Raw genomic sequence first — 24,408 nt, forward strand, 5'->3', positions numbered from 1 at the left:
ATCTTCATCATATGGACCCACGGAAAGGAGGCCCTTGAAGAATTCCACCTGGACTTCAACAATTTCCACCCCACCATCAACCTCAGCCTGGACCAGTCCACACAAGAGATCCACTTCCTGGACACTACAGTACAAATAAGTGATGGTCACATAAACACCACCCTATACCGGAAACCTACTGACCGCTATACGTACCTACATGCCTCCAGCTTCCATCCAAGACACATCATACGATCCATTGTCTACAGCCAAGCCCTAAGATACAACCGAATTTGCTCCAACCCCTCAGACAGAGACAAACACTTACAAGATCTTTATCAAGCATTCGTAAAACTACAATACCCACCTGGGGAAGTGAGGAAACAGATTGACAGAGCAAGACGGGTACCCAGAAATCACCTACTACAGGACAGGCCCAACAAGGACAATAACAGAACACCACTGGCCATCACATACAGCCCCCAGCTAAAACCTCTCCAGCGCATTATCCACGACCTACAACCTATCCTGGAAAATGATCCCTCACTCTCACAGACCTTGGGAGGCAGGCCAGTCCTTGCTTACAGACAACCCCCCAACCTGAAGCAAATACTCACCAGCAACTACACACCACACCACAGAAACACCAACCCAGGAACCTATCCCTGTAGCAAACCTCGTTGCCTACTCTGTCCCCATATCTACTCTGGCAACAGCATCAGAGGACCCAACCACATCAGCCACACCATCAGGGGCTCATTCACCTGCACATCCACTAATGTCATATATGCCATCATGTGCCAGCAATGCCCCTCTGCCATGTACATTGGCCAAACCGGACAGTCCCTCCGCAAAAGAATAAATGGACACAAATCGGACATCAGGAATGGTAACATACACAAGCCAGTAAGTGAACACTTCAATCTCCCTGGTCATTCTATCACAGATTTAAAAGTCACTGTCATTGAACAAAAAAACTTCAGAAACAGACTTCAAAGAGAAACAGCAGAACTAAAATTCATTTGCAAATTCAACACCATTAATCTGGGCTTGAATAGGGATTGGGAGTGGCTGGCTCACTACAGAAGCAGCTTTTCCTCTCCTGGAATTGACACCTCCTCATCTATTATTGGGAGTGGACTACATCCACCCTGATTGAATTGGCCTTGTCAACACTGGTTCGCCACTTGTGAAGTAACTCCCTGCTCTCCATGTGTCTGTATATAATGCCTGCATCTGTAGCTTTCACTCTATGCATCCGAAGAAGTGAGGTTTTTACTCACGAAAGCTTATGCCCAAATAAATCTGTTAGTCTTTAAGGTGCCACCAGACTCTTTGTTGTTATTGACTTAGCACTGTCTTCATGGGGGGTTAGGTCAGTATAACTACATCGCTCAAGGCTGTGGATTTTTCACACTCCTGATAGATGTAGCGTTGTCAACCTAACTTTTTAATGTAGACCTGACCTTCCTTCAGGAGAGGGAGAACATCCATAGTGGATTGCATAAGACAAGAAATGCTCACCATTATCTTTCTCTTTGGAGGAGCTAAGGGGGGAAAGAGCAGTGGGAATGTGACCTGGTGTGCCTGGGGTAGAATCATAGACACATAGAATATCAGGGCTGGAAGGGACCTCAAGAAGTCATCTAGTCCAACCCCCTGCTCAAAGCAGGACCAATTCCCAACTAAATCATCCCAGCCAGGGCTTTGTCAAGCTGGGCTTTAAAAACCTCCAAGGAAGGAGACTCCACCACCTCACCTCCCTAGGTAACGCATTCCAGTGCTTCACCACCCTCCTAGTGAAATAGTGTTTCCTAATATCCAACCTGGACCTCCCCCACTGCAACTTGAGACCATTGCTCCTTGTTCTGTCATCTGCCACCACTGAGAACAGCTGAGCTCCATCCTCTTTGTAACCCCCCCTTCAGGTAGTTGAAGGCTGCTATCAAATCCCCCCTCATTCTTCTCTTCTGGAGACTAAACAATCCCACCCTCAGCTTCTTCTCATAAGTCATGTACTCCAGACCCCTAATCATTTTTGTTGCCCTCTGCTGGACTCTTTCCAATTTTTCACATCCTTCTTGTAGTGTGGGGCCCAAAACTGGACACAGTACTCCAGATGAGGCCTCACCAATGTCGAATAAAGGGGAACGATCACGTTCCTCGATCTGCTGGCAATGCCCCTACTTATACAACCCAAAATGCCGTTAGCCTTCTTGGCAACAAGAGCACTCTGACTCATATCCAGCTTCTCGTCCAGTGAGGGTAGCCCTCACTGAAAATGCCAAGGACATGGCAGGCTGCAAAAGGGAGAGCAGATATTCCTAAAACTGTGGTTAACACTGAAATTAAACTCACCAACCAGTCACAAAGTGTGCTTCCCCTGGCTCCTTTTAATGGGTTCATTGTACAGCTGATGACACTTGATGGGCCATCAAGCAGGCTTAGTGCTGAGGCCATTCTGTCTGGGGGTATCACTCAGAAACACTGCACAAGTTTTGAAATACAGATATACCATGCATATCTACAGCTCACAATACAAGGGTGATACAAACATATAAACAAGATTATCATACTTGGTAAACTATAACATTTTTTGCAGCTATCTTACATGGCATATCTGGTCAGATTGATTGCAATTTTATAATATTGGTATCAATAATATCAGTGTTCCATGTATTCCATACAGCGTCACTGGGGCCTGGGAGACTTACCCTGTCTAATATTCAGGGCAGTAGTATCCCTTTCACAGGACCCTGCATGGACCTTGCCACCTGATCCTTCCCCAGGAAGAGCAAGTAATTGTTTGAGGAAAGACCGTTCCCAATTCTTCCACACTGAAGTGTAGCTGTTGTACCTCTTTACCCCCATGTCTAGGGGGAGAAGGCAACGCTTGCTGCTGTTGCTCCCCTCTCTACAAATGGCAAGGAACCTTCATGTTCTCTATACTAGTGTACTCGCACACCTTACTTTCAGTACTTGGACTGCTGGTTGTTGTGACCTACTACTGTTCAAGAAAAATAAACATTGTAAAAAATGAATGTAAATGTCATGGGGAGAAGAGGGGATATGTGGAGGTTCAGTGACGTGAGGGTTGTAAAAGAATGCGCTTGTATTTTTGCATTTTGGGTTCAAATGACCAGACTATCCCTATTCATACTATGTTTGAGTCACTCATCAAGAAAGTGCCTCAACAAGTTATGATTCTGCACAGGGCATGGTTTCACTATCAATTCCTTTTTTTCTTCTTCCAGTACCCATATGCAGGATCTTCAGGAGGTGACCCAGGACCTTCACTATGAAAACTTCCGCTCTGAGAGACTTAAAAGAGGCGGCAGGTTGTCAGTTCATGGTTATAATCTACCTTTGTCTTCTCTGAGTCCACCTTTCTGTCTGTCCTTCCCCTTCTCATGCTGACCTTTCAGTAGCAGGATCTGATGTACCATAGGATGTTCAGGAGCTGTAACCAAAAACTGGAAGCTGATGGATCAGTCTCTTCTAACACCTAAGATTTAAACATGAATAGAGGAAATGAATTGTTAGTAAATCTGGACAGACAATTGAGTTGATGATGAAATGAAAAGGATGTATAGAGTTCTACTTTTGCTTCTGGTTTCATTGGGATTTGTCGTCATCTCCCCCACCCCTCTCCCCCCCGCTTCCTCCCCTTCTGTACTCGGTATGAAACACACTCTGTCCATCCCCTACCATTGTCCTGTCACCAGCTATTTGACATAGCTAGCTGCCTCTTACATTTTTTTCTTCCAGGAAAAGTGATGGCAGAAACAGCCCCTTACTTACTAGATCTGCTTCCTGTGTATTCAGAATCCTATTTCTGACTTAATTGACTAAAATAATTTTGTGCAGGTTTTATGTCTATTAATGTTGCATAGCCAACAAACTTATGAGAGATTCTACTCTCTTAGAATTTGCCTGCTGATATAGTATCTAAGAAACAGATAGCATCCTTGTGCATCAGTAGAGTTGATTAGTAACGTCTAACTAAAAACTGGACAGTCTTGTTTGTGCAACTCTTTTGAAGGCATTGGTGTGCAGGTGTCACTAGTTTGGCCTGCAGAACTTTCTATGGTGACGGTCTATCAAGGCTGGTTCCCCACTCTGGCACTTTGAGTGCAGAAGGTAGGGGCCTGCAAGGATTTTAAAAATTAATACTTGCCATTCCAGGCTTGTTTTAAATTCCCAAGTTTACAACTTTTCTCTGACCTTGGCTTGGTAAACACTGTCACCACCCCAATGCAAAACCCCTTTTGGAACCCAGGAAGACACACTTGGGAATTCCTTCCTGTGGGGTACCCTCAAGCCCTCCCCCCCCCCCACACACACACACAGACACACGAGGAGCTGGGAAAGCAAACAAAGGAAACTAGCTGTTGCCACTAGCTAATTAAACAGCATTCACCAACCTCTTAGGACACCAAAAATCCAATCCTGTTCTTAAAAAAATAAAATTTACTTTTTTTTTTTTTAAAAACCAAAAAAGAAAGAAAATACATTTAGAACTTAGGCTTTTGCTAGATTTTAAAAGAACAATTCCAAAAATTAAGCATCCAAAATAGCTTTCTTGGGGGTTCAGCTTCAAGGTTACAAGCAAACAAAAGCATCTGGGGTTAACACAGAAGAGTCCATTAGCCATAAGAAATAAACCTAATTGCGTTTTTCTAAACATTTCTGATCTATTTACACATTTGGGAGTTCCAAATAAGTAGTTCTAGGTATGATCTGATGATTTATGATCATACCTGGCTTAAAGCTTCTCATAGCTCCCTGTTCCCCTCTTTCCCGGAGAAAAAACAGACAGGGGAAGTTCTTTTCCCCGTTTTTTAAAAAAGTTCTAGCCTTCCCATTGGCTCTTTTGGTCAGGTGCCCACTCCCTTTCCTTTACCTGGGGGACTCTGTTAACCCTTTACAGGTAAAGCAAGCAGAGGACAGCCACCAAGAAGGACTTTATAGCTAACTGGCTGGCTGGATGTCCATAAAAGGGAGCTCTCCCACCCCCTTTCATTTATCACATGGTCTTTGAGAAGGAAAGAACTGAATTCCTCTCTGAGGCAAGAATAAAGGCTAGCATTCAGTGGGATGGGAAAAGAGGGATTCTTGTAAACTGAAAATAGTTGATCCAGGAGTCATTGTAAAGATACCTATGGAATGCCATGGTCCTATTTCGTACAAAATCCCTTTTCAGAGTAGCACTTTACTATTCTGAAGGATCAGAAACAGCTGCAGTTGATATAAAGCTTGATATTCTTTCCATTGTTCTTTGTTCAGAATGCATGTTACGCTGGGTATATGTAAACCACACTTCCCACTACTAAAAATTGAATTGTAACTGGTTTACTGTCCTTGGGACTCAGCTGGGTATCAGTAGAGCCAGTGGATGTGAAATTAAGCTGTGGCAGCAGCCACTAATAAACTCTTAGACTTCCTCACAAGCACCCCTTGCCCACTGGCAGGTAGGCTATGCAACTCCCTCAGAACCTTGCTGGATTAAGCCTTTAATAAGGAATGATTGCCTTTAGTATGCTATCTTTCTAATCAAGAACTTGTAACACCTTATCTATGAGGAATTCCCAATAGTCTTTAGCACCACAGCTTTCTTTTTCCTCCAACAGCTGTTTGGCTCTCCATCCTGAAAAGGTTTCCATGTTCATTTCCTGAGAGGGGGGAATGGAAAAGTGAGAATGAGTTCTGTTCTCTCCCTCTTTCCCTTATGTTCTTTTAAATTCTCCCTACCATTCTCAAAGAAAGGGGATGCAGTGGTAGTAGTGAAAGAAAAACGGGATGGCAGATACTGTGAGATTGAGGCAAAAGATATCACATTGTTGTTCTTGGAAGTGTCTCCAGGGTTAGAAATCTATCTTGGCAGTCTACTTTTGAAAAGAAATGTAATGTTCTCACCAGATTCTACTATATGGACAGGTGGTTGGATTTATTTGTTTTGGTTTTTTTTAAATCACAGGGTAAACCTGAGGTTCCACTACAAGCACTTTAACTTACCTCCTGCAAACTGCAGAGTTTTCCTATATTGCAGAGTAGTTGACAGATGATGCCTACTTTAAATATACTAGTTCCCTTTTCTCTGGGAGATTGGAGGGTGGGAGAAACAGCTAGATCCTTCACAGCAGGAGTGAAGGAGACAGGGAAAGCTTAATTTTGATTAAAATGAATGTGTTTGTTTTGAGTTGGGGGAGGTCTGAGTTTCAAGTAGAAATTAATCAGGTATGCCTTGGCTTAAAAAAGTTGAAAACTGCTTTTGTATGTTTCAGCCACTAGAGGGTTACATGATCACACACTAATAGGGCTGAGCTATCTAATAGGGCTGACAATCTTTCACAACCAGCAGTGGATTTTCCCTACTGTTAAGACTGGTGAGAGAACCAGATGGATCAGAATAGAAATGGGTTTCAACCCCTCTATGGTAGCCTGGTAGTTCAGTTCTCCCTCCAGGCAAACCAGCAAGCTATTAGTCTCTGTTTTCAGCCACCTTGTTTTTTGACAAGTTTCAGAGTAACAGCCGTGTTAGTCTGTATCCGCAAAAAGAAGAACAGGAGTACTTGTGGCACCTTAGAGACTAACAAATTTATTAGAGCATAAGCTTTCGTGGACTACAGCCCACTTCTTCGGATGTTTTTTGAAATTGTAACCCCTCTCTAGTCTTTAAAGGGCTTATTTGTTGAACTGGATTCCTGTTATCTAGCAAGTGTGTTTCAAGGGCTTAGTGTGTATATATAGCTTTAATATAGAACTGGTCCATCTGTGATTGTGTGCTGCTCAGAATCTCATGGAGATTAAAAGTGGAGTTAAAACTGCTGAGCTTTCTGCTTTGTAAGCTTGAAAGAACAGGAAATAGGCAGTGTACACCAAGATTCTCTCATAGATTGATGAGGATAGTCAATATGTTTTGTGGTATCTTTCTAGATTACACTAAAGATGTTTTTGTCTCCTATCTAGCTATACATTTAGGGACTGTATCTTACTTAAGTATTATGAAGTGGTGGGTGTCAAATTACCATCTTCTTAGTAAACATCAGTTTGTTTACTTTATGCATTTGACAACACTTAATGTATGATTAGATATGCATGCTTCGCTCTAGACTCATGCCCACAATGCTATGCAATGACTGGAGAAGTGTATCGGCTGCCGATGGATGTGGTAGGAGGAATGCCAGGAGCTGGGCCTGGCTCAACTGCGTCCCACTGAACGGAGCTATCCACCATGGGAATCAGGACAAGCAATGCAGGAATTGCCGCTATGCCAATGAGATGCTACCCCACGTCCTGTATAGCTGCAAGACCCATTCCAGAGCCTGGCAGCTGCAACACACTACACTAGCCAACTACATTTTGGGCTGTATAAGTAGGGGCATTGCCAGCAGATCAAGGGACGTGATCATTCCCCTCTATTCAGCATTAGTGAGGCCTCATCTGGAGTACTGTGTCCAGTTTTGGGCCCCACACCACAAGAAGGATGTGGAAAAATTGGAAAGAGTCCAGCAGAGGCCAACAAAAATGATTAGGGAGCTGGAGCACATGACTTATGAGGAGAGGCTGAGGGAACTGGGATTGTTTAATCTGCAGAAGAGAAGAATGAGGGGGGGGTTGATAGCTGCTTTCAACTACCTGAAGGGGGGTTCCAAAGAGGATGGATCTAGATTGTTCTCAGTGGTACAAGATGACAAAAGGAGTAATGATCTCAAGTTGCAGTGGGGAGGTTTAGGTTGGATATTAGGAAAAACTTTTTTTCACTAGGAGAGTGGTGAAGCACTGGAATGGGTTACCTAAGGAGGTGGTGGAATCTCCTTCCTTAAAGGTTTTTACGGTCAGGCTTGATGAAGCCCTGGCTGGGATGATTTAGTTGGGGATTGGCCCTGCTTTGAGCAAGGGGTTGGACTAGATGACCTCCCTTCCAACCCTGATATTCTATGACACAAGACCATATAAGATCGCCTGGTCAGAGCCATCCCACCACCCATAGGGAAGGTTGCCATGAACTTCACCATCCCCAGAACCGACAACCAACTGTGACCAGACATCGTCATCACCAATGAGGACCGGAAGAATAGCATCATGGTGGACGTCACAGTGCCCTTCGAGAACAGGACCCCGGCCTTCCGCAGTGCCAGAGTTCAAAAGGTGGAGAAATACACCCCTCTGGCCGACACCGTGAGAGCTAAGACTTACCAGGTTCCGACGGATGCGCTGATCATCGGAGCCCTGGGCACATGGGACACCAGTAATGAGCGAGTGTGGAGAGAATGCAGAATCGGTCAGCAGTACGCTCTGCTGATGCGGCAACTCATGGTGTCGGACACCATTGGGTGATCGAGGGACATCTACATAGAACACATCACCAGACATCGGCAGTACCAGGAGGGATGAGCTGGAGTGCTGATGAGAAGTGCAGTGGGGAAAGTATCAGAGGGGTAGCCATGTTAGTCTGGATCTGTAAAAAGCAATAGAGAGTCCTGTGGCATCTTTAACACTAAGAGATGTATTGGAGCATAAGCTTTCGTGGGTGAATACCCACTTCTTAAAGGTGCCACAGGACTCTCTGTTGCTTTTTGCAGTGGGGAAAGTAACTGAAATACTTTCCTCATAGGATTGTATTTTCCAAATGGACAATCTACCCTAAATGCTCAATTACTGAGGGACAACCTACACTCAGTCCTATATTTGCTTTCTGCAACCAACTCTCTGTATAACTTTTCATGAGTGATATACCCGAGTATTCAGATTCTAAATCTAAACTGAATTGTTAAATTTATTCACCTTAATTTGGTGATTATTATTGCTGATTATGCACTATATGTATCTTGGGACTTTTTAAAACAAACTATGTATTGTGGATAATCTAAGCACTATACCCAGATATACAGACACTCTTTTCTTAATCTGTGTACTATTACATTTTTTTTTTTAACATTAGGTTTAATAAAAATTTTAAATTTGTATGGGTCTTTGATGCTGCAGTGGGGAGAGGAGAAAAAAATGGCAGGGAAACCCTAACCCTAACAAAAACAATGAGGAGTCCTTGTGGCACCTTAGAGACTAACAAATTTATTTGGGCATAAGCTTTCATATCACACAGAATCATAGAATATCAGGGTTGGAAGGGACCTCAGGAGGTCATCTAGTCCAACCCCCTGCTCAAAGCAGGACCAATTCCAAACTAAATCATCCCAGCCAGGGCTTTGTCAAGCCGGGCCTTAAAAACCTCCAAGGAAGGAGATTCCACCACCTCCCTAGGTAACCCATTCCAGTGCTTCACCACACTCCTAGTGAAATAGTGTTTCCTAATATCCAACCTAGACCTCCCCCACTGCAACTTGAGACCATTGCTCCTTGTTCTGTCATCTGCCACCACTGAGAACAGCTGAGCTCCATCCTCTTTGGAACCCCCCTTCACGTAGTTGAAGGCTGCTATCAAATCCCCCCTCATTCTTCTCTTCTGGAGACTAAAGAATGCCAATTCCCTCAGCCTCCCCTCATAAGTCATGTGCTCCAGCTCCCTAATCATTTTTGTTGCCCTATGCTGGACTCTTTCCAATTTTTCCACATCCTTCTTGTAGTGTGGGGCCCAAAACTGGATGATGAGGCCTCACCAATGTCGAATAAAGGGGAACGATCACGTTCCTCGATCTGCTGGCAATGCCCCTACTTATACAGCCCAAAATGCCGTTAGCCTTCTTGGCAACAAGAGCACACTGTTGACTCGTATCCAGCTTCTCATCCACTGTGACCCCTAGGTCCTTTTCTGCAGAACTGCTATCAAGCCATTCGGTCCCTAGTCTGTAGCAGTGCATAGGATTCTTCCGTCCTAAATGCAGGATTCTGCACTAGTCCTTGTTGAACCTCATCAGGTTTTTTTTGGCCCAATCCTCTAATTTGTCTAGGTCCCTCTGTATCCGATCCCTACCCTCTATTGTATCTACCACGCCTCCTAGTTTAGTGTCATCTGCAAACTTGCTGAGAGTGCAGTCCACACCATTCTCCAGATCATTAATACAGATATTAAACAAAACCGGCCCCAGGACTGACCCTTGGGGCACTCCACTTGAAACCGGCTGACAACTAGACATGGAGCCATTGATCACTACCCGTTGAGCCCAATGATCTAGACAGCTTTCTGTCCACCTTACAGTCCATTCATCCAGCCCATACTTCTTTAACTTGGTGGCAGGAATACTGTGGGAGACCGTATCAAAAGGTTTGCTAAAGTCAAGGAATAACACATCCACCGCTTTCCCCTCATCCACAGAGCCAGATATCTCATCATAGAAGGCAATTAGATTAGTCAGGCACGACTTCCCCCTTGGTGAATCTATGCTCACTGTTCCTGATCACTTTCCTCTCCTCTAAGTGTTTCATAATTGATTCCTTGAGGACCTGCTCCATGATTTTTCCAGGGACTGAGGTGAGGCTGACTGGCCTGTAGTTCCCCGGATCCTCCTCCTTCTCTTTTTTAAAGATGGGCACTACATTAACCTTTTTCTAGTCATCCGGGACCTCCCCCAATGGCCATGAGTTTTCAGAAATAATGGCCAATGGCGCTGCAATCTCATCCGCCAACTCCTTTAGCATCCTCGGATCCAGCGAATCCGGCCCCATGGACTTGTGCTTGTCCAGTTTTTCTAAGTAGTCCCGAACCACTTCTTTCTCCACAGAGAGCTGGTCACCTTCTCCCCATATTGTGCTGCCCAGTGTAGCAGTCTGGGAGCTGACCTCGTTCGTGAAGGCAGAGGCAAAAAAATCATTGAGTACCTTAGCTTTTTCCACATCCTCTGTCACTAGGTTGGGGGCCCACACTTTCCTTGACTTTCTTCTTGTTGCTAACATATCTGAAGAAACCCTTCTTGTTACTCTTAACATCTCTTGCTAGCTGCAACTCCAAGTGTGATTTGGCCTTCCTGATTTCACTCCTGCATATCTGAGCAATATTTTTATACTCCTCCCTGGTCATTTGTCCAATCTTCCACTTCTTGTAAGCTTCTTTTTTGCGTTTAAGATCAGCAAGGATTTCACTGTTTAGCCAAGCTGGTCACCTGCCATATTTACTGTTCTTTCTACACATGGGGATGGTTTGTTCCTGCAACCGCAATAAGGATTCTTTAAAATACAGCCAGCTCTCCTGGACCCCTTTGCCTTCATGTTATTCTCACAGGGGATCCTGCCCATCTGTTCCCTGAGGGAGTCAGTCTGCTTTTCTGAAGTCCAGGGTCCGTATTCTGCTGCTCTCCTTTCTTCCTTGTGTCAGGATCCGGAACTCGACCATCTCATGGTCACTGCCTCCCAGGTTCCCATCCACTTTTGCTTCCCCTACTAATTCTTCCCTGTTTGTGAGCAGCAGGTCAAGAAAAGCTCTGCCCCTAGTTGGTTCCTCTAGCACTTGCACCAGGAAATTGTCCCCTACACTTTCCAAAAACTTCCTGGATTGTCTTCACTTCTGAACGCATGCTCATAGTTTGCCCATCATCAGGGCCGGCTCCAGGCACCAGCCTGACAAGCAGGTGCTTGGGGCGGCCGCTCCGGCGAGGGGCGGCACGTCCAGGTATTCGGCGGCAATTCAGCGGACGGTCCCTCACTCCCGCTGGGAGCAAAGGACCTCCCGCCGAATTGCCGCCGCAGATCGCGATCGCGGCTTTTTTTTTTTTTGGCTGCTTGGGGCGGCCAAAACCCTGGAGCCGGCCCTGCCCATCATCTTAAACTTCTGCTTTGCTTCAGTCACATAGATATATGAACCTTAGCACTTCTTCTGAAATGGGTCTACCTGTGCTACTCTGACATAGTTTTGGAAAATAAGGTGGTTGAACTTGTGAAGGACAGAGGAGAACACTGGAGCACTTGTAGCATCTCTAGTAAATTGTATTTAGGTGATGGTGAACAAATTTTGTTTGATATTAGTATACCTCTGTTGTGGTAATCAAATACATGCATGGACACAACTGTATCTTTACTGCATCAATTACTGCACTTAGTACTATTTTTGAACAGTGTTTAAGTCCTGCATATAGAACAAGGATGACAGCTGTCTTAATTCACAGCAAGGAACTTTCTCTTGCATTCCTCACTTGTGCCTGTCTTAAGCTTCTTTGTTCATTTTTCTTTTCCTTGGAGGTGGATTGGGGGAATTGGTGTACTTGCTCTGAAAAAGGTTCATTCTTATGAAAAATGTTTTTCAGTTGATGTGGGGAAAGTGCCTAAATAAATCCTATGTGTATTTAAAGCAACTACATTTTGAGAGATAAGAATGCAAGTCTGGTTCAGAATGAGAATCTTGGTTGCTTATTCATAAGATTAAGATTTTGTCACGGTTATTTTTAGTAAAAGTCAGGGACAGGTCACAGGCAATAAACAAAAATTCACAGAAGTCCTTGACTTTAGTTTAAAAAAAAAAAAACTGACAAAATGGAACTGATGCACGATGAGCGCCCAAGTCCTGCTGGGTGAGAAGGGAAGGGCTCCCCCCGGTAGCGTGGGGCTGAAACAGAAAATGTCACAGCAGTCTGTGGAAGTCACGGAATCCATGACTTCTGTGACCTTAGTGACATAATCTTAGCCTTACCTATGAACAGATATAAAGCTGCCACTTTGAGTAAATGAACCAGAAGGCACGCATGTTGTTGATGAATGTTTATGCCTCTTTTTTTTTAATCTTAGGAAAATTGAAGATGAGGAAGTGAATAAAGATCAGATTTTGCAGGAAAAAGAAGCTGAAGTAAGACTGCTTTCCTTATAGACAAGTTCTGTATTGCAAAAATGCCCACTTTTCATTCCTTAATTATTTTCTTTGCGGCTAAATATTTCATTGTGGTCTCAGTGCAGAAGGTTGGGGGGTTTTTTTGTTTGTTTGGTGTTTTTTTTTTTTTTTACAGTTATAACAAAATTTCAGTAGTGTGAGTGACAAGAGAATGAAAACTTTCTCTCAAGAATTGTCACAACTGCGTGCGTGCTTGCTTGCTTGCTCACTCTGGTAAATCCAAAACTGATTTTTTTCAAAATTCCATGTTGGAGGGGACTGGATGGCTCAAGGTAGTGACTGTATATGGAACATTTAATCTCCTGGCTGCTGGGTCATATCTGTTTTGAATCAGAAAGTAGTTGCCATCTGCTGGTTGTTTAAGTCCTTTGTGAAATGAGCTTGGGCTCACTTCAATTCATAGTGAGCAGATGTGACCATATTACAAAATCCCTGCTACAACTGGCATCAGTCTGCACCTTCGAAGCATTCTGAGGCACCAAGTTATTGAATGGACAGTTGACAATGAATTATTTTCTTGCCTCTAGATATGGTTCTGCTAAGCCAGGATTATCCACGTAGCAGGGCAGTGGGGAGTAGCTTGTGTTGTAATTATAGAATTTCAGCACTTTAATAAGGAGTCTGGTGGCACCTTATCTTTAAGGTGCCACCAGACTCCTTGTTGTTTTTGTAGATACAGACTAACACGGCTACCCCCTGATACTTAGCACTTTAATAGGGCACTTTTTGTGAACTTTAAATTCACATTGAAAAATTAAATTTCACACTTAGCATATGGTTGTTACTCAGTGAGGACCAGTGCTTTGACAAGTGTGAACAGCATTACAAGCAAATGGAGATTGCATACGGCAATTAAAATTTGCATTTGAACATGCAATCTGATAATCAGTCAAGTAACTTCCTTCCATCACTAGGGTGACCAGATGTCCCGATATTATCGGGACAGTCCCGATTTTTAACACATTTATCCTGCGTCCTGACCGCACATCGGTCGGGACGGCCTTTGTCCCGTTATCGGGAGACAGATCACCATCACCACCAAAGTCCTGGGGCTGGCATGGCGGTGCTTCCTGGGGCAGCTCCTGGCGGCGTGCCTGCCCGCTGGCAGGAGCCTGCAGTGCTGGTGGCCCCAGGCACAGAGACGGAGGGGGTCTCTGCATGCTACACTGGCTCCCTCCTGCCCAATCAGAGTTGTGGGGGTGGGGCTTGCAGGCACTGGCAGCGGGCAGAGAGCCCTCCACCACCCCACCCCATCCACCCGACCCGACCCTAGGAGCCAGAGGGACCTGCCGGATGCTTCCCGGGACCCGCCCCAGGTAAGCACCGCCAGAACTCCCCACCTCGTCCCTCAGCAGGTCCCTCTGGCTCTTAGGGTCGGGGCCCCGTGCATGGCACAGAGTGCCAGAGAGCGCCAGCCCAGGCTCCCACCATCCCAGGAGGCGCAGCGAGCCAGCGCGGCTGCGAGTTGGGGGAGAAGCCCGCCCCGAAGCAGCAGTGCAGCACCACTCGGGGAGCCACCGCCACCTGGCTCCGGGCAGCTGGAGGGGGCCCCGGCACCGCCCCACAGACCGCGTAGCTCTGCTCCCCACTCACCGCACGGACCGCTCCCTGCGGCACGCAGGCTCTGTTCAGGGCTGGGCGCCGTGCACGCCAGTGGGGTAAATAGCTCCCCAACCCCCGTCATGCTTCCCCCACGCAGCTGCCCCACCCGGGCTGCTGCCCGCCAGCAGCCGTGACCCAACAAGGTCGTTTGGCTGGGGATTGCAGCCTGCAGCAGCCGGAAGCGGGGAGGGCACTGAGGGGTCTGCGGCAGAGAGCAGGGACGGGTGGTGCCTCGATGTGGGGCAGTTTCCCATGTGCCCTTCCCAACTATCTCCCTCAGCAGGGGTGGGGGTGGTTATAAAGCCAGGTGGGAGAGTCAGTGGTCACTTTGGGTGAGTCTGCACCACAGTTTAAATGCAGGGTTAGTGGAACTTGAGTCAGTTGAGCTGTGTTAGGGAGCCCTGGGCTTAGGGTGACCAAAGTTTCCCAATATTAGAGGCTTTGTCTTATAGAGGCAATTTATTCCCCTCTCCGACTCCCCGCCCCGGGAAAAAAGAAAGTGTCCCGATTTTTTACACTTGCTATCTGGTCCCCCTATCCATTACTAAACTTTCCCCCACCATCTCTAGAGATGAGCTTGTAGTCCTTCACAGCAGTAAAACATCTCGCTCCCCATAATTGCAGAAACCTTTCACTGTGTCCCTTTTAACGAGGATGAGACACTTTCTGAGCCTCTTGCCTTCCACTGGTGCTCTTATCACTGGAGTAGGGATGATCTCTTGAGGAGGACTGTAGTTAACATGGGGGTGGCAGGCTTGTCAATGTGCGGAGTGGCTGGGATGGAGTAAGGTTGTTGGGGTCATTATGCTAACTTCATTTTTAAAAAATAAATTAAATTGCAGAAATCTATTAATGCAGCATTAAGGGTGAAAACGTAAATGCACAAAAGCCAGGGCGTTAAAAAAACAAAGTTCCTAGAGCAGAGTTGGCTCCATTACTTTAAATCTATCAAAACCGTCATTCAGTAGCCTAAATAGAACTTAAGAAGACTACATACAGTAACTCCTCACTTAAAATTGTCCCAGTTAATGTTTCATTGTTACGTTGCTGATCAATTAGAGAACGTGCTTGTTTAAAGTTGCGCAATGCTCCCTTAGAACTTTGTTTGGCAGCTGCCTGCTTTGTTCACAGCTTGCAGAAAGAGCAGCCCGTTGGAGCTATCTGGTTGGGGGCTTGGAACCAGGGTGGACTGGCAGCCCCCCTATCAGCTCCCTGCTCCTCTTAAGTTCCCTGTGCGCGGCACTTGCCCAGCAGGATATCAATTGCTGGGCAGTTCAGCTCTCCCTCCCCGCACTGCCGTGTGCTGCTCCTGCCATTTGCCTTGGAGGTGCTTCTGGAGCCTCCTGCTTACTGTGCAGGGGATGGCGGGGGAAGAGGAGTGCTAATGTCAGTGTCCCCCTCCCCCTTGCTCCTGCCCACCGCTCCTTCCTTTACCCCATCTCCATGCGGAGGGGGGAGGTCATGACAGGGCTCAGGACTGAGAGAGCTTGCTGGCAGCAGCTGCTGTCTGAACTTGCTGATCTACTTAAAAGGGCAGTGTACTTAGAGTGGGGTCAGCATGCTTAAAGGGGCAATGCATCTCTCTCACACACACGGTGTATGTCTCTGTCTCTCTCTGCCATGCTGTCTCCCCTCCCTCCATTCGTGCTGCCTTGTAAAGTGTGAGGCTACATTAACAGCAATGTGTTATCCCTTGAGGGCTCAGCTGAGTGCTAGTTCATCATTTAGCAGTAAGGCATTCCCTGGGAAATATCCCACCCTCTGACTTCATCACCTCAACCAAGCTTCAGAATCATCATTGCTGTGTACAGTATTAAATTGTTTGTTTAAAACTTATAGTGTGTGTGTGTGTGTGTGTGTGTATTTTATTTATATATACACCGCTATCTCGATATAACGTGACCTGATATAACACGAATTCGGATATAATGCGGTGAAGCAGCGCTGTGGGGGGCTCTATGCGCTCCGGTGGATCAAAGCAAGTTTGATATAATGCGGTAAGATTTTTTTTGGCTCCCGAGGACAGCGTTATATCGGGGTAGAGGGGTGTGTGTGTGTGGTTTTTATATATGTATATGTGTGTGTGTGTGTGTGTATGTGTGTGTGTGTGTGTGTGTGTATATATATGTATGTCTTTTGTCTGACGAAAAAAGTTTCCCTGGAATCTAGCCCCCCGCCCCTCCCCCCCTTTACATTAATTCTTATGGGGAAATTGGATTTGTTTATAGTCGCATTTTTCAGGAACATAACTACAATGTTAAGCGAAGAGTTATTGTATATGCAATATGGTTGGGTTAATCTCAACAGTTGTTTCCTGACTTGTGCATTTAAATAGACAATTCTATAATTCTAAAATGTTTGAATTTGTAGAACCCCAATCTAAGTTTTCTTAGTTTTAATATTCTATATGTTTGGATGGATGCATGCATTACCAGCACAACTGGGTTCCTGGCAGCAATCCCTATCTGCCACAGAAGAGGTTGTCTGAATTATTTTACTATAGCTGGAATGCTTCAAGTATTGCCTCTTTCTGTCAAGGATCAAGGGATGGGTGGAGGGGACATAAAAGTCAGCTTGCAGACTAGGGCTTTACTAATAATTTCAGTGACTGTAAATAGTTTAATTCAGCTCTCCAACACACAATCCATTTTAATGTACTGCTGTAACTAAGAAAATAACACCAACAGGAAATAGAGGAAGTAGAAGCTTCTGCTGAGACACACTTGGGAAACTGGTGCCAAATTTCAAAAGCGATGCCTGTTACTTTGATCAGTAAATTACTTACATATTTTTGTGAGTGAAGAAAAGCAATATATTTTTTTAATGTTTAACATCTGACATCAAAAAAGTATTAGTGAAGACCAAAATTAGTTGTCATTGAATAGGACACAAGTGGCTCTTCACCGTTGTGGCAGTGAAGAGCCACTTGCTTAGGAGAGAGGGATAAAAGGCTTTTTCTATACTATTTGTCTTTTCCAGCTTCGTCGCATGCAAGAGATGATTGCGAGAATGCAGGCTCAGATGCAAATACAGATGCAAGGTGGTGAGGGAGACAGCAGTGCAGTTCATGGACACCATGTATAAATTCTTTGGTAAGACCTTCAAATGATTATAATTGCAATAAGAAAAATAAATTGTCCTTAGTAGGTGTTTCAAGGCATTGGAAAACAATAACAGGTCAACTGATTGATTTAAGAGGCTGAGTCCATTTCATGTTACATTTTTACACAGGTGTCACACAGGTGTTTTTTAAAGTGAAGTAAATCAGTACCTTGAGGACAGAATAAGCATACTTAAACTTAACTTAATTGAATATTGATGCTCTGAATGAAACAGGTATTATGAAAACTTGATTACATTTTCTAAAATGTAACTTTCAATTTCCAGAAAAATGTAGAGAACTATATTCAGTTCTTAATTTCTGTTGTTTGAGCTTTGTCTTGAAAACACTGTCATGTGCTACTGTTCTAATAGTGGAGATAGCTTCCATCTGGCAAACTGTTTTGACACTTAGACAATTAAAGAATGTTGACCGTGAACTTAAAGGCTTTCTAGTATGTATTTTAAACAGCTATCTGAAAAGTTGCATTCAGACTTTGTCTACCATCCAAGTCCATTCTTCTGCGCTCTTAGGACAAAGTAAGAATTTTCATGGATAAATAGTTATTTGTTGTTGCAATGCTTTGATCAACTGGTGATTTAAAATGACTACAGGCTGCCTTCTCCTGGACTTAAAATGGCCAAATGATTTTATTGGCTTCAGTAAATTGATTTTACATCTATGCACATCCAGGAGACATTACGCTGTCCTGTGATTTGGACTGTGCCATGGTGATCTGTGCATTTATGACCTTTAGACTAGGTTAATGTAATACACATCTACTCCTCCTCCCTGACTATGTAGACCATGGAAGTCCTTGGCCAGTCTGTTTGCCCCCACATCTTTTTTGTCAAGTGCATATTTTTTTCCCATTGATGGTAATTCACATTAAGAGCTCTTAGATTTTGCTTAAATTTTTTCCTCCATTTTCTTTGGTCAGACACCACAACTATGTCCTTACAAGAGATGTTTAGCTGGTCTGTCTTCTGGCATCCTAATTACATGCCCTACCCATTGGAGTCATCAGGATTTCACTACTACTCTACTTGGTTCACCATAGACCTCCTGCAGTTCTCTATTAGATCTTCTTCTTTTGGCCTTACTAACCAAAAACTTCATCTCAACTCTGTATTTTTGAAGGTATTTATAAGCTGTCTTTCTTCCTTCTTAGTAAGTGCCTGCTTCTCTCACAGATATATAAAACAATACCCCTTACAGTGGCCTCAGATCTGACGTTTGGTCTTTCTCAGTTGTTGCGAGCTGAAAATTCCATGCAGAGAAATGTAACAGGCATTTCCTCTCTCTAATCATGCCTTCTATTTCCTCCCTCACCTAACTGTTGGTAATTAATGCTCCTAGGCATTTAAACTATCAAACTTGTTTATCAGTTGCCAAGTAAGCTTGTCCAAGATCCTCATTTTACAACCATATATTCGGTCTAAAGTCCCATTTTTCTTGCCACATTCTCAAGTCTCCAATCCTCCTTTGTACCTTCTGTCTCTTGAATAGCTCAGGTCATCAGTGTATCCAAAAAGTTGGTCAGGCCATTTAAATTCACCCCCATTCTGAGAATTTCACAATGATTGCACCACTATTTCAATAGCCACATTAAAGAGTCCTGGGGATAGCGCATCTCCCCACCTTAGTCTAGTGTTGATGTCAAATGGGCAAGAGATTTCACTTGCTTTTCACAGTCTACTTTTTGAATTGCAAACTCAGTTGTACCATCCTAATAATTTTGTCAGGCATTCCAAATTCCTTCATTGCAGCTCAGAGTCTATTGGATGGATGAATGAGTATATATAAAACTTTTTAAAATGCTTTCTTAAAGTCTATTAACAGCTGGGCAGATTCCAATCTTTTCTCAAATTGTTCAGGAATAAATACACTCCTACCGTTTAAAAATCTCGCTGGTCCCAATATAGCAGCCCATTTGACAAGCATCACGAGCTGCTGAGAGTACAATTGCCCTTATGCTCCTCTCACTATGCTTGCTCCTCATCAAATCCAAAGTTTTTTGTCCTTGTCTTCAAAGCCTTCCATGAATTTGGCTCAAATTAGCAGAGGGACCACTTTATCTCAGATAAGTGTGATCTCCCAGATCTTCTTTCTACTGAAATGTTGAATTATCAAGATTGAGACTCATGAGTGCAGGAGACAACACTTTCTTGGCAAATGGCCCCTTGCTATGTAACTTGCTGCCAGCATAAGTTGGAGGAAAATGTTACAGCTCACTTACATGTATCTATTCTACAATAACATTAAAAACAATTATTTGACTGAGAAATGGAGATGGAGGGAACAAAACTTCATGTCCTTGCTTTAATGCAGTTTCAGTGATGGGGGTAGTATGAATATCCGGATTCTTGAATATTGAAATAGATGTACTTAATTCTAGTAGTTGATTCAGGACACCATCTGGTTTTGACAATTCATAATACTTCCTTGCATAGGTCTATTGCTAATTAGCATCTGAAAGTTGAATGGGGATTGTTTGGAGGCTCTCCACCTGCAGTACGGGGCCCTCTCAATCACATGGACATCAGCTTTTATCTTCATGATGCTGATGAGGATAGTAGCTGCTCCCTTGAGAAAGGGAGGCATGGTGGGTGATATATTGTGTCACAGAAGTTTGGCTGCCTCAGGGCTCTTTTTTTATCCTGAAATCCCAGTTGTCTGTATCTAGAACAGATATAGAGCTGTTGAATCTGGGACTTGAAGTGATCAAAACTATCATCTCTCTCCCTTAAAATTTATTTAATCTAGAGAAGCACCAGAATACAGGTTTTTGTCACCTTCAGAAAGGGTATTAAAACGCTGAGGCAATATCCTGGTTCCCATTCTGCTCGGTTATTTGGTTGACTATCATGGGTGTATTCTTCTTTTAAAAAAAAAAAAAAAAAAAAAAAATGATGCTCTGTTCTCTGAAGTGGTCTGGATGATCATGAATGGAAGGGAAGGTAATGTCTCAGGGTATGGGCCTAACTTCAAATGTTTGGGAAACCTCTAGAGAACATTCGTAGTAGGGATGTTAAGCGGTAAGCATTAGTCTTACCAGTTGACCCACCCTAACCATTAACCCCCAACCCCACGCCAGTCGGAGCGGCCCAGGGCCCTTTCCCTTTAATCAGTTAACCAATTAAATGATATAATTTTAATCGTTTAAATAGTTAACTTTTTAAATATTTACATCCCTAATTCATAGTTTTGTTTAATTATGTTTTACTGTGCACTTCTTGCACTTTTTGCATGTATTCTGTTAAATGTATACAAACTGGGAAATACTAATAGGGCCAGTAAGAATGTTTAACTGCACACATCCTATATAAATAATCCTATTTTTATAGGGAATTATCCTTATAAATGATAATCTTTCACAGTGGAGGAAACTTAAGTACAATCACTGTAAGTTTTTGTAGAAAAAATGGCATTTCAGAAATAATACCACTTGATTAGGCTTTGTGAAGTGAGCATGGTTAAGATTATACATTAGGTTTTAAATTTCACATTTCCTTAGTTATGGGTTCTTAGGTATGCAACCTTAGCTTTGTGTTAAATAAAAAAGTGTTCAATTATTTTCAGTGTATCTTCTTCTGAAATTGGGAGCCACTACTCTATCTATCAGTATGTTACATATGCTAATTTTGTGTCTTGTGTTGGTGTGTAACAATTTGTATAGTGTTCCAGAATGCCATAGAAAAGGGGTCTTCAGACTTTCATAGTGTAGTCCATGCATCCCATGGACTACCTCCCCTTCCAATCACATGGTCTACCTCCCCTCCCAGTGGTGATTAAATAAGAGCCCTGTGGTGACCACAGCAAGTGCTTACTTGGGAAATAATTAGTATGCTTTGAATTCAGTTTAGCACCTGAAAATAGATCCAGCACCATGTGACTAACCTGCTGTCTGCGTACACCCAGAAAATTCTCCCTGGACCACAGTTTGAGACACTGCTTTAGGAACTGTAGGGATTTGGGGGAGTAGGGAAGAAAAAGTTATGTCCTCAGTTTTGAGGTAGAAAGTCTGTCATATTAGCAAACTTCCCCCATGGGATGTCACACAATGCATTTAAGTAATGATGTCATGACATTGTTAGGCATAAAGGAAATCCATTTTTTCAACATTGCCTGGATCTAAGGTTTTAAATCTTAATGTTAGTCTTTGTTGTGTTTATGAACCATTAGAAAAACAAACTTGCCTTATCCCCACAGGCAGTCTCCTGCTCCAGAATTCAGAAAAGGCGGGGGGGTTGGTGTGTCTGGCAAAGTGTGTTCTGATGAGGCTGATGGAAGGAATCTTAGATATCATGTAGACTGCACCTAATAGACCCACATGTGGAATACCGAAGAGGATCTTTGACTGTTAGCACTGAGTAATTGATACACAAACTACAGTTCAGTTTCTAAAATACAAGGTATAGTTACAAAACAGCTAACTGTTAAATATTCATATTTCTGCCTTCTTTGCAGATGACTTCATATGCAGATTAAGAGGAAACATTCCAGTGTTGGGATGCAATAGTGTCTCTCACTGGGAAAGATATCTTTTACCTCGCCTGTGACTTGGAAGTCACGTTAGTATGTTATGCGCTAATGCATGGTATTTTTTGTAATATGTACTTTGTAACAGATTGTATTCAGTCAATATTTTATACCTTATATAGAGAATGTGATCAGTTTTCGTTTCGTAATTTAGTATTATTTTATTGAGCTCATTTTCTGTAACCCAGTATATTAGGAATGCAAAATGGATGATACTGAGCCTTTCCTAACCTGACTTAGCAGTAGACCAGTCTATTTGCATAGCGCACTAGCACCATTAGTCATACTACTTGTTACACCTAGAAATACGTGACTGTTGCTATAGGTTGTCAGTGGTGTGATAGTTGACTAATTAGGGAGTCCAATGCCAAGTTAAGTTATTCTGTTTCCTATTTCTTGCATTGTTTAACTGTGTGCCTGTGAGACTCTTGGCCATTCCTCAGTTCTTGTCCAGTGCTGAATAGCCATTGCCTTGACATCACAAGTGTCTAATTACAAAAGAGGTATGCTTTGTCTTAACTAGGAAAGAGTAGATAAGAGAGAATTCCTTGTTAAAGGGGGCACTTGCTGAATGACTTATTTTGTCTACTTCCCCCTCCAAAGCCAACAGTCAGATTTCATAACACGATGTGCTACTGCAAAATTAATTACCAGTGCTGTTTACAACCTACCAGTGCCAAAGAGATAATACAAATGGCACCATCACAAAATGCTGAGATCTTTCTGGTCTTCTGCACAGCAGTGGCCTTGTTTATCTTCTACATTTATATCAGAGATGAGGAATAACATAACAATCCTGCAGTTAAATTCCACAAATTGTAGCTTTAATGGTCACTAAATTACTAATTTAAAGGAGTCCTGCTACTGAGCAAATCAGATTTTGACCTACTTAAAACTGCTGCAGTTTATAAATTGCTTTATATTCTGAGTATCTTTTTAATATTAAAAGTAAAACCCACCACAATAGTCTCTGTGTTGAACTCCTGTGCTGCCTATAAAGCAGTTATCATTTCATAGAACTGGTAGTCTTTCTACTCATCTCTTCTGATCTTCGTCCACAATGAAGGAAGCAAAAGCAGCAGCCTTACTGACGTCTGCTATGTCAGAAACACAGGTGTAATTCATCCATTTAGCAAGTCCTTTCTTGCTAAATGGATCAATACAAAATTAGTAGGGAAAGAAATGTAAATGTTTACATTTTGCCTTTTCCATAGAGAAAAGATAGTACTAAGGCATTTCAGTATTGCCAGAGAAAAATGTCAAGCCATGTTACTTAAATCTTTCAATCTATTGAGCAGACTGGTTTACTGAAAAAGTGACCATAAATGGACCAGAAATAGTAATATAAGCTTCAGTGAAGGCATTAGAATGAATACTTTAAAATACCTAACTGTCCCTTTTTTTTTCCAGCCCCAGTATTTTTTGTTCGTATAGTGCAGCTAAGCACCTCTGTGCACTTTTAGGGTTCTCAGATGGTCTCAGTTACAATAGAATTCTTGGACATTGGACATAGCACATTTTGAAGTGCTGCCAGGAAAAACTGTTGCATAACATTTCAGTGAATTTCATCTGAGGTCAGTACTGTGATCTAAACTTCAATAGTATTTATAATCAGTATTAGGAAAAAACTGAAAGCTTTTATATATATATATATATATATATATATATATATATATATATATATATATATATATATATATATATATATATATATAATTTGCAAGTGACAAATACATACTTAACCCTGGATATACCTTTGTTGAGGGACTTCTCCCTCTGTAGTCCTTACTTAAGCCAACTTCTGTTTGGAATAAAAAGATACTATGCAGTTAGTGCAGATAGCATAGGTTGAGCTCTACCTGTGGAATTGTTTTGAGTAAAGCTACAATTTAGTCATGGAGGCTATGGTAGTCACGGATTCCGTGACTTAACCGGATCTCTGTTACTTCACCTGCTTCAGCTGTCAGCAACTGAAGCCAGGGCTGGAGGCAGGACTGTGCCTCTGCCCTGCAACTGGGGCTGGATGGCTGGAACCAGTACCCTGCAGCCCCTGCCCTGCGGCTTGGAGAGGGGGCTGGAGCCAGGCTGTGAGCCTCTGTCCAGGATCTGCGGCAGACTCTGGAGCAGGAGATGTGCACTCCCCATGGCTGCGCCCCCTGCTGCATCCCAGCCCTGCAGCTGCAGCGGGGACCATGCTGCAGAGAGGGCTGTGCACGCCCCTCGCAGCGTCCCAGGGTTGTGTGCCATCCCCCCTCCCCCCCACTGCGGCTGTGGGTTGGCAGGGGCTGCAGCTGCGCACCCCTGTCCCATAGGTGTGGCCAGCTCTGGAGTGGGGGCTGCGTGCCCTCCATGACTGCACCCCCCATTGCACCACAGCCCCATGGCTTCTGCTGGGGTGCAGTGGGGACCA

The 24,408-nt window shown here is 43.6% G+C and overlaps 1 protein-coding gene across 4 annotated transcripts in view; it reads left to right on the plus strand.

The window, feature by feature from the left end:
* The window catches only part of SEPTIN2 (septin 2), a 51,208-nt gene extending 27,585 nt beyond the window's left edge, over positions 1-23,623 (plus strand). For 3 of the 4 annotated variants that reach the window (XM_054039897.1, XM_054039900.1, XM_054039899.1), the window contains 4 exons: positions 3,234-3,317; positions 12,655-12,712; positions 17,336-17,448; positions 21,927-23,623. In XM_054039897.1, the coding sequence (XP_053895872.1) occupies positions 3,234-3,317; positions 12,655-12,712; positions 17,336-17,440 (247 nt within the window). In that variant the 3' untranslated portion in view covers positions 17,441-17,448; positions 21,927-23,623. Of the gene's footprint in view, positions 1-3,233; positions 3,318-12,654; positions 12,713-17,335; positions 17,449-21,668; positions 21,890-21,926 lie in introns of those variants that run through there. The other variant, XM_054039898.1, reaches the window with a different exon arrangement.
* Positions 23,624-24,408: the final 785 nt, after the last annotated feature.

Source organism: Malaclemys terrapin, chromosome 9 (genome assembly GCF_027887155.1).
Source record: "Malaclemys terrapin pileata isolate rMalTer1 chromosome 9, rMalTer1.hap1, whole genome shotgun sequence".
NCBI lineage: Eukaryota > Metazoa > Chordata > Testudines > Emydidae > Malaclemys > Malaclemys terrapin.